Genomic DNA, 10,514 nt, shown 5'->3' on the forward strand with positions numbered 1-10,514 from the left:
AAATCCAAGGGAAGAAGAAGAAGAAGGAGGGGGAGAAGAAGAAGAAGACGATTGGGGATAGAAAGAAGAAGAAGGGAGAGGGAGAGAAGAATAGGAAAGAGCTGAATGAGAGGCCGAATGAAAAGAGAGATCTCCCCCTTCTCTCTGACTGTGAAGAAGAGAAGAAGAAGAAGACGAAGGGGCAAACGATGGTAGAGGCGAAACAAAAAGAGGAGAAGAAGAGGAAGGATACTGTGAAGAAGATAAAGGAAGAGAAGATGATGCGGAGGGGGGTGCGGAGACATTACCAGAAGAAGAAGACGGCTCCCCGTCGTCCGAGATAGGGCTAAAGTCTACATACTGAGAAGCAGGCAAAGGATTTCCCGAGCAATTCTCCATTGTGTGGAGAGGAAACTGCAGGAGAAAGAAGAAGAAAAGAAGATAGAAGAAAGAGGAAGAAGAGAAGAAGAGGGGTCTGATAAGTAAGAATGAAAGAAAGATGCTTTTCTTCTTCAACAGGTGTTACGGGAAGAAGGGGGAAAGCAGACTTTAAGAAGAAGAAGAAGGACAAGAGAAGATGTGAAGAGAAAGAAGAAGTCCCAAAGAAAGAAAGAAGAAAGAGAAGAAGAAGAACCGGGGCGACTGCTGTCTTGTCTTGTGAACGTTCAAGCAAAGAAGAGAAAGAAGAGAGGAATGAGAAAGAAGAAATACCTCTAGACACACATCTATATGCAAAAAGACATTTTCTACGTCCTTTCGAGTTGTCATTCTGAGAAGAAGAGAAGAGGAGTGAAGAGAAAAGAAGAAAAAGAACAAGGAATGAAAGATGGGAAGAGAAGAGAGCCTAAAGAGATTCCATGCTCCGTGTACATAGGAAAAAAGGAGGCGAACCAAATAAAGGAAGAGAGAAAGAAAGCAAGAAAGAAAGAAGGAAAGCATACATTAATGAAGAAAGAAGAAAACGTTGATGGCGAAGAGTCTCTTCATTCATGTGAGAGCAGAGAAAGAAGAAAGAAAAGATGAAAGAAAAGAAGATGAAACGAAGGACAGCTGAGGAGAAAAGATGTGAGGAGACGATTCCTGGGAGAATGTGAAGAAAATGAAGAAGAGAAATTCCAGTCATTCATTCTTCGATTCTTTTCTCTAGGAAATCTACGCCGCATCTCTTTCTTTCTTTCTTTCTTCCCTCCTTTCCTTCTTCCTTTCTTCTTTTTCTTCCTTTTGAAAAGAAGAAAAGAAAGAACACTTCGATTTATTCGTCTTCGTAACTTGCTCTTGACCCTCTCAATCTTCTTTTTCTTCTTCTTCTTTTCCTCTGGAAGGCAGCCTTTGCAATTCATTGCATGCAAGGATTGATAGATTGATCGACGGATCGAGAGAAAAGAAGAACTACCATAAGAAATCTTCTTCTTCTTTTTTCTCTTTCTATTTCTTCTTTATCTATAAGATATGAAAGAATAAGGCAAACTTCCCGCTACAGAAAGCGAGTTCGACAAGTCTTCTCTTGGTCTTCTCCTCCTTCCTCTGTTTCCTTCTTCTTCCTCCTTCTCTTGATTCGCATCTCTCGGATTTCTTTCTTTCATGAGAGGTTCTCAAAGAGAAGAGAAAGAAGAAAAGAAATACGCAGCAGAAGAAGACGAAGAATAGGTGGAGGAGGAACGGCCTCTTTTTTGTGCAATTGAAAAGAAGAGAGAAAAGAACTTGCTCTTTCCTGGGAAGAAGCATGAAACCGCCAAGACTGAAGAATGAGCTTATGAATGATCATCCAACACACCTTTCTTTCTTTCTCACTCTTTCTTTCTTTCTCACTCTTTCTTTCTTTCTTTCTCACTCTTTCTTTCTCACCTCTCCTGTCTTTCTATCTCCTTTTCTCTCGAGAAGATCTCTAAGAAGGGATTTTCTTGTCTATGGTCCTATGAAGTCGACGGCAATTAAGAGAGGGACAAACTTATACAGGCGACGTCAGTCACCAAGAGAGAGAGAGAGAGAAAGGGAGGGAGATACATCGAGTAAAGATAGATACGTCAAGATAGATTTGAGATAGATTAAAGATAGACTAAAGATAGTGAAAAGTACATAGCTTAAAAGTAGATCAAAGATAGATAAGTTAAAGGTAGGCAGATGAATGATACATCCAAGATAGGTAAATGAAAGGTAGATTGAAGATAGATACACAGATTAAAGACAGATACATTTGTATAAAGATAGAAGATAGAAGATAGGTCAAAGATAGATAGACCACAGACAGTTAGATAGAGAGACACATAGTAGATACGAGGGGGATAGATAAGTTAAAGTCAGACGCCGGTAGATAGGTATATATAGGTAGATATAGATAGGTAGACTATAGGAAGATACCTTTCTTCTCACGTTCAAAGAGAGAGGAGAGGTGTGTTTTGCTTCCTTCCTTTTTCTTCTTTTTCCATTTTGTCTCCCTTCTCAACTTCTTTGGCACCGCTCCATTCTGTGGAGACCCTAAGATCAAGTGTGTTGAGATCTCTCACGAATTTTCTGCATTCTTATCTCCTTCCGTTCTTTTCCCTTCTCTTTCCCACATCCAACGTCTAAAGTCCAGAACCTACTTGACCTGAATGGGGCGACGGTCGTTTGCTTCTCTAGGTCTCTATGACGGCAAGTGTGAAAAAGCAAAGAATCGTAAGAAAATGAGCTGTCCTCTCAAGACTGTCCTAATGGAGAGACACGCTGTTTCGATATACGGTGCATAAGAGCTTTGAAGTGGACGATGCGTCTCCCTATCTCTAAACATCTCTCTCTCTGTCGACTTGTCTCAACTCAAAGGCTTTTCGAGAACCTCCGAGAGCTTCTGACCAACGACCGTCCCTTGCAAAGGCATGAAAGATCGATAGAGAGATTCCAGGTAGATTAAAGATAGAGAGATCAAAGGTAGATAGATAGAGAGACTGAAGGTAAAGATAGATTAAAGTAGATAGATTAAAGATAGATAGATAGATAGGCAGCACTTGAGCCTTGTATCGCCAAGTCGGGTTCGAAAAGAAGGCGAAGCGGTAGAAAGGAATTTCGATCAAAGAAAGGCGTAAGAAAGAAAACTGAAGGCTTCCGTGAAAGCAAAAGCGAATGACTGCCATTGTCTTTCCCTGCGGGAGGGGACGGTGGGAAGTATCATTTTACTTTTTGATATGAGGAGGAGTAGAGGATGGTAAGTCTTCCAGATTCAAGATGTCTTTTAGACACCCTTAGAACTTTCATCCAAGTGACGTTTCTTTTCCAAGAATCCCTCCTCTTTTGACTGGGGAGAGAGCCCGGGTCGCGTTGCGTTTCTTTCGGACGTCCGTTCATAGCAAGGTCTATGTGTATTTCTCTCTCTCTCTCTTGTTTACAGAAAGGAGCAAAATCTATAGAGAGCCTTGTAGACTATATGGCCTTTGGAGAGGCATAGCCATAGAATCTGAGAAATGCTATTTGTCAAAGAAAAAAAGTAGAAAGACATTTATCCTTGTCTTTCGGAGAGATTTCTCTTCTTCTTGAGAGAGGTGCTGACTGGTCTTCTGGTCGATGCTTACGATGAAAAAGAAAGAGAAAAGTCCGTTCTTTGGGAAGACCCAGATAAAGACATGTCTAGCTGGCCCCTGAAAGATAAAGAAAAACGAAGGTCGATTCTTCTTGGCTATCGCCTGACTGGTTTTTTTTTTTTAGGTGTACATACACCTGAAGATAGATAGAGAGAAGACTAAAAAGATTGATAAGAATGCTTGCTTGGTTTCCTCTCCATGCAAGAGGAAGAGAAGACAGTCAGGAAAAGTAAAAAAGGATAGATTGAGAGAAACGACAAATGAAAAGCGTTACAAGTTTCTCAAGTTCCTCTAAAGAAAATTTTCTTTCTTTCTTTCCTTCTTTCTCGAGCTTAGTGTCTCCCTCCTGTTCACGTACGAACGAGAAAAGAATTACAAATGATGGATGGATAGATAGCATACATACACACATATAGAGACAGAGGCAGATAGATAGACAGAGATAGTGAAAGACAGAGAGAGAAGAACATAAGAATCCGAAGAAAAGACAGAAAAGCAGAAAGCACTACTAGACAGCCATGAAGACGAATAGTACCTCCTCCTCATCCCCTCCTTCTCTTCTTCTCTAGACGTGGAAAAGACGGACAGAAACATATCAATTCTATCCTATCTATAGTCTATCTTTAATCTCCTCCCTCTCTTTGTGTCTGACCGCCTTCCCCTCCTCATTGGCCTCTTCATCTACCCATGTACCATCACCACGGAGAACAGAAAAAAGATATGCTTTCCCACGTCCTCGACGGTGTCTTTTTCTCTTTATCGGAGCAACTCACTGGGGACACATTCAACTGTAACTTCTACGAGATTTTTAACAAAGTCATCCATCATTTTCTTATCATACGCTGCCGTGGCTGTAACGCGAATTCTTGGTCTATGAAGAGGACATGCAGGGTAAGCCGCAGCGGCCACCATCCATCCCCGTTTCAGCATAGCTTGAGTGACTCGGAAGAGACGGTCACTGTCACTTGGAAAGACAACAGGAATGACTGTCGTACATTCCATACCCTCGACCTCATATTTACGATCTGCTGGATAATCTTTGGGCCAGTGTCCATTTCCTGTCTGAAGGGCACGTCGTAGGTATTTCGAGTTTTCTTGTGCTTTCGCTATTCTCCAGCTTTGTTCTCCTTGCATCAACTCAAACGCCATCATCGCCCCACCCGCTGAATAGGCTGTTAAAGGAGCTGAGAAGACACTTCCCGGGGCATGAAAATCCAAGAATTCGACAAGATCTCGATCACCTGTGATATATCCACCTACCCCCGCAATCGATTTACTGAATGTCCCGACAATAACGTCTGCTGCCCCTGGCATATTGAAGTATTCCTCAAGACCACGTCCCGTCTTTCCTAAGACACCTAACCCATGAGCTTCATCTACGAGAATACGGCAGTTATATTGGTCGGCTAATCGTCTAACCACAGGAAGATCTGCAATATCTCCATCCATAGAATACACCGATTCAATAATAATCCAGCAGTTACGATACTTCTTTCGGTGTTTCGCTAGAATTTGCTGAAGATGATGCCAATTATTATGTCGGAAAATCATCTCCTTAGCTCCAGATAGCTTCATCCCCGAGCGAAGACTCGCATGCACACGCCCATCTCCAACAAGGAGATCTGTCCCTTTAGCTATCGCACAAATAGCACTCATGGTAGCTAGAAACCCCGTCGCACAAATTAAGGAATCCTCTCGTCCAAAAAACTGACCCACCATCTTCTCAAGATCACGCAAAATACGAGCATTCCCCCCTAGCATACGAGCTCCATGATTTCCTGTGGCCCACGTTCTACCTGCTGCTACCGCTGCCTCTTGAACCTGAAGGAAAACAACGAAGAAGAAAAGAGAAACAAAGAGAGAATCGTCCTGCATCGGAAAGAACGCCTACTGTCGGTTTTGACCTGTCTCACCGTACGTCAACATCACGGATACTATGAGTACACTCCTGAACGAGACGAGACGGCATGTTCTACCGGCACAAACGTATGCGTCCGCGAGTCGTCTTTGAAAAAAAACACTCTATTCACACGATAGCGAAACAGGGACACACGAAGGACAAACGCACATTGTAGGAAGGCAACGAAGAAAAGTCCTTGAAAGCTAGTAAGCCTCCATTTCAAAAAGACATAGTATACTTTACCACTCTTTGCTAGAGGCATGCCAAGGAGATCCAGTGACGAAATGCCAAACAGGGAAGACTCGCTGCTTGACTCCCCCTCTCAACTGAAGAATCTTGTGCCTCTATTCGCGGTCAGTTAACACCGCATTGAACTCCATAGAAACCTTGAGCTACGAGGATCATATACTGTTCCGAGGAGATCGGCTGCGGGGAAGGGAGAAAAGAGGAGAGGTCTACGACGTACCAGGGGTTCCCTAATGAAGTCGAGATAGCTATATGAGCTCATCGGATAAGCCCTGATGCCTTCGCAGACAATTTGGCGATCCTTGACATTTGTAACCTCATAGGCAAAGGGCCACATATCCCTTGATTTCATACATCTCTTAGTATCGTTGTAGGACTCCATTTCCGTCTCCCCTGGGCGGATGGCCACTTTCAGTTGAACTTTCAGCATCTGATAGAAGAATTGTCTTCGGCTCTCGGCTCCATACTTAATCTTGAGTGCCGTCCAATAGAATCGAGCCTTTGAGAACGCGTTAGCCGCCCACTTGCTCGGAAGGGGGATAAGAGTTCCCTCTTGGATTGCAGCAACCAGATCATCTAATGCCCTACGACCGCCTGTCTTCTGCCTGGCGGCCTTCACTAAGGCACTCTCGACGTCCTTGAATGCAACATTGCTGGAGAACGGAGCCATTGGAAGTAATTGGGTAGCAATCCAACTCCATCGCAGTGATCCTGCGCTCACCTCATCACTGAAAAACGCTAAGACAATGCCAAGGACCGAAGCAGAGAGAAAGGCGAATTGAAAGAAGTCTAAATTTGTCGCCCACTCCACTCCTGCACCCAAGAAAGGATGCGTGGAGCTCCCCTTGGGGAAGAATGTCGTGGCCATTCCGGAAAAGAAAAACGAACAGGGAAGCAGCAAAATTCGTTGGATAGGAAGGGGACGGAAGGTAGAAACAACAATTCTACCGCCTCGACTTTGCCGCGGGATAGTGAAGCTAGGAAAAAGAACCTCAACTCAGTACAGTGGGCGGAGACACCCTTCCCTGCCACGGAGACTGAAACTTCAAAGAGGTCCCGAAAAAAACCGCGTCCTCCGGACTATCTCTCCGACAAAGAAAACAACGGTGCTACTCGCGGCTATAGGGGGGAAAGCACCCGTAAAAAAAAACCGGCTGCGGGAGTACCGGGCGAGTCACGGAAGCGGCAAAACCAAGCGCTCGTCCACGGCTGAATGCAGGTTACTCCAAAATTGAAAAAGCTCCACAGTGATGGATGGACGGGGGGTCACCAGCGTTAGTGAAAAATCGGTAGACCCTGCGCTCTTCCTCGCTCCAGGACCGCGAGACAACCACCCGAGCTCAGTGGGAGAGGATCGGCTGCTCAACCCACTGGCGAAATATGGACCGGGACAAAAATTACCCCGCCAACAAGCGTCCGAAGTGAGAACATTCCAGGCACAGCTTCCACATTGGTTGACAGACCTTCAGTGGAGACAAGATTTCCGGCGGCCGCCGGGAGGTACAGAGCGGTGTCCCGGAGCTGATTCGCGGTACCACGCCCATCTGAGCCTACGCTAAAGACAGAAGCTGAAGAGAGCCAATTCACATGCTCTCCTGCTTCGATAGTGGCACAACTGGCGCAGAAATAAAAGAAAGGACCGGAGAAGTACCGGACCCGCAGCCCACGACGCGCTGACGGGCCGCTAGAACCGTCCTCTCTGAAGCTGTACTGCGTCACGGATGACAATATTCACAGAAACTCGACTTAACCAGCCACAACAACTGAAAAGGCCACGAAGAGAACAACAGAAACACGTTATCCTGCTCCGGCATCTCACTGCGAAAAGTCTGCAGCGAAGGAAGCTTCGGCGCAAGCTATTGGTGACCACAAGCACAACCCGACATTCGTCTAATACAGGGATCAGCTGGAGAGACTACAGTCTCGATTATAGGTGATAGTCCCACAATATTCAAAGAACAGCAAGCATCAGAAAAGTCGGTTTCCGATGAAACACCCGGGCCAGGAAAAACAATCGTCGGGACAGGGCACTACGCACGCTGGGTTGCTACGCGCATGACGTTCTACCTCCCGGCTCGAGGAAGAGGAAGCGGGAAGCTAACAGAAAAGAATCCGGACCCCGCAGACATCCACGACAGAAACAAGGACAAAAACAACAGCAAAAGACACACACGGGTCAGGCTCTTAAGAAAGGGCAGTAAATTTGCCGTCTGTGTAGCACTAGGCTGCAACAACCGCGGGGAAGATGCAGTGCAATGCGCAGTGAAGGTCCCGGTAGGATGTGCGGCTGTTCGCTGTGCCCGGCAAGCTGCTCGGGTTTCGTCCCGCCGGCCGAGGCACCCCGCTGCTGAAGCGATCTGCACTGTGGCACCACCGCATGGCAAACTATCAGATATCTGAAATCTTTTTACGCGGAGCTCCGGACAACCACAAGGTGTCCCGTAAACAGCGAGAAAGGCACGCGGTTCTGGCCTCGTGGCGACCGCGTGGCCTCTGCTGACGGTCACGCATTGGCTGCGAATCTTGTAGCCCTTTTCGTCTGCGGATCCGGGAAGAGAAACGTGCAAGCTTTTCCGCGTGGAGCCTTGACTTGGAACCTAAAGCATCCGGATGAACGTCTCCCTCGTCCAAAGCATCAGACGCTGGGATCTCGCGAACGCAGCGGCCAGGCCTACTCAGTGACTACGGACGTTTACCAGGGGCCCGCCAGTGCCTCGGTGAACCGTATGGATGAAACGGGAGCACCGTCGTGCCTGGGTCGTACAGCAGCACAGAATCACACGAAAACCGCTGCGTCTTCGCCAGCGCTGGGACTCTTCAGCAGCCCCATATCCTCCGGCTTTAGCATATCACAGCGTGCTATAGCTCATGTTTCCCCCAGCTCGGAATCTTTTTATTTCACTAATAACTGGCGCTCCGACGTCCGTCGCGCTTTTCCGCGCTCGTGAGTCGAGCCTCGCCTCGATGGAGTATGGGTACACATCCGCCTCGTCCAACCGGCGACTTTAACACCTGCGGCGGTGTCGTTCTGCGAGGCATCGGCTCGAGGCCGCTTCATCGGCAGAAGGCAGCACGTGCTAATAGAGCGGCCATACCTCACACGCCTCCTGTGCTTTGACCAAATTGTCCTTTGCTAATGCTAGCCGTGCTGCTGCCTTTTGTAAGGCGTTGTTGAGGCTTGTTTCCTCGCTCTGCGGCAACTCCGGGAAGTCGTCCGGCGGCTCGACGTACACAAGGGAAAATTGAGTACCTTGTGCGGACTCATGCGCGGCACTGTTGTAAGCAGAGTCTGCCACGGCTAGAAACGAAGCCCACTCTTCCGGAGCAACACCGACGTATCTGCCAGGATTTTGCAATCCTGCCTCGATTGCCACGAAATAGTGGCCTATTTTTAACGGAATGGCGATCTACGCCGCACAGAGCTAGGGCAGACTTCTACAACCTGTCGAAATGCAAGTTATGTAACGCCGCAGGGGAAAAGTGGGGAAACCTGGCAACCACACAACAGTAGCACCCAATTCTTGGACCCAAGAACTCTCTACCGGGAAAGCATCAAACGCGGAGGAGCAAAGGCAAAACCAGGAGATCGACGCACATCAACCGCAACGCCCAGATCGCCGACGGGAAAGGCAGCCAGATCGCGCACTCCGGGACTTAACAGTCGTAAGCCAGAGTCGGCGAGGCGATCCCGGAGAGTTATAGCTCCGGAGAAGACACAACTACGACACGAGGTCGCTGAGCATCGCAGGCAGATCGCCGACGCACCGCCTACATCACCAAAGAAGGGGAACGAGGCGCTGCACGAGGGGACCAAGGGGAATGCCGCTTCCTAGGGAAGGCTGAAAGAAGAAGCTAACCCAAAAGGATCTGCGGGGGATTTTTTTAGTGTCTGGAAGTCTATCGGGGTTAAAGGAAGTGCACGACTCCGTTTGCGTGATATGAAGCAAGGATCGGCCCGAAATAGCGCCGAGCGGGGGCAAGCGCTGTCTATCCCCCAACTTACGCATCGTCGAAGGGTATTTCAGCGAAGCTCAGCAACTAAGGCACTCCCGAGGAAATTAGAAGTGCGTTAGGTAACGCTGACAATTTGAGGAGTCATTGTAACCCCGCATCAAGGCGGGAAGGCAGTTTCTATTAAGATCGCAATCCCGGACCTTCTGAGCCGCGACAGCACCTAGGCAGCACGGCGACGGCACGGTACACTCAAGCAATAAGTAGGGCTGCTAGAGGAGCCTAATAGAGTTAGTAAGGATCGGGGAACCTATCCAGAGTCTTGAAGCTCAGAAATGTTAGAAAAAGACAAAAAACTAAAAACCGGCCAACTTAGGCCGTAACGCATCCTCAAGTCAGAACAGGCCACAATTGTCCATGTCAGCATTTTGCAATCCTGCCTTGATCGTTACGAAATTGTGGCCTAGTTTCCACCAGAGTGGCGATTGCGAGCGGCACGAAGCTGAGGCAACCGTCTGCAACCAACCGAAGTCTCACATTCGTGACGACGCAGTACAGGAACAAGGAAACGTCGCAGACCAACGACAGTAGCAATCGATTCTAGGGACCAAGAGCTTTCTGACACGGAAGTAACAGGGCCGGAGGACCCAATCGAAAATCAGTAGATCGACGCACGTCAAGCGCGGAACTCGAGAAAACGACCAGCAGAACGGACGAAGTTCCCAGGGGCCAAGAAAGGCCAGATCACGCACTCAACGGCTCAGCAATTGAAAGAGTGTAATGATTCTAGGGGTGGAGTCGCTGTGCGAAGCCGAGAAGGGCGACTGGTGGGTGTGACCTCTCGACTAGGCACTGGTGAGTCTTCTCCCATACTAGAAATTCGCTCA

The 10,514-nt window shown here is 47.7% G+C and overlaps 3 protein-coding genes across 3 annotated transcripts; 1 reads left to right on the forward strand and 2 right to left on the reverse strand.

Moving 5' to 3' along the window:
* Positions 1-1,278, reverse strand: CSUI_004079 (uncharacterized protein; the record flags this gene model as incomplete). The annotated part of the gene is made up of 1 exon (XM_068064274.1): positions 1-1,278. A coding segment is annotated over exon 1 (378 nt), but the record flags the coding sequence as incomplete, so codon positions are not given.
* A 341-nt stretch (positions 1,279-1,619) lies between these two features.
* On the forward strand, positions 1,620-3,391 carry CSUI_004080 (uncharacterized protein). Its single transcript, XM_068064275.1, has 2 exons — positions 1,620-2,634; positions 3,341-3,391. The coding sequence occupies exon 1, from the start codon at positions 1,703-1,705 to the stop codon at positions 2,021-2,023; it is 321 nt and encodes a 106-aa protein (XP_067923749.1). The 5' UTR covers positions 1,620-1,702; the 3' UTR covers positions 2,024-2,634; positions 3,341-3,391.
* Positions 3,392-4,271: 880 nt separating this feature from the next.
* CSUI_004081 (8-amino-7-oxononanoate synthase) lies at positions 4,272-7,882 on the reverse strand. Its single transcript, XM_068064276.1, has 2 exons — positions 5,897-7,882; positions 4,272-5,351 (listed from the first exon to the last, which is right to left on the reverse strand). Exons 1-2 carry the CDS (start codon positions 6,542-6,544, stop codon positions 4,287-4,289), a joined length of 1,713 nt encoding a protein of 570 aa, XP_067923750.1. The 5' UTR covers positions 6,545-7,882; the 3' UTR covers positions 4,272-4,286.
* Between the last annotated feature and the right edge of the window lie 2,632 nt (positions 7,883-10,514).

Source organism: Cystoisospora suis (genome assembly GCF_002600585.1).
Source record: "Cystoisospora suis strain Wien I chromosome Unknown contig_1838, whole genome shotgun sequence".
In the NCBI taxonomy this organism is placed as follows: domain Eukaryota; phylum Apicomplexa; class Conoidasida; order Eucoccidiorida; family Sarcocystidae; genus Cystoisospora; species Cystoisospora suis.

Coding starts and splice junctions, on each gene's coding strand:
- CSUI_004080 (XM_068064275.1), top strand. CDS start 1,703: ATGAAACCGCCAAGACTGAAGAATGAGCTTATGAATGATCATCCAACA.
- CSUI_004081 (XM_068064276.1), bottom strand. CDS start 6,544: ATGGCCACGACATTCTTCCCCAAGGGGAGCTCCACGCATCCTTTCTTG. Junction 5,352..5,896: donor ACTTCATTAGGGAACCCCTG/GTACGTCGTAGA, acceptor GTTTTCCTTCAG/GTTCAAGAGGCAGCGGTAGC.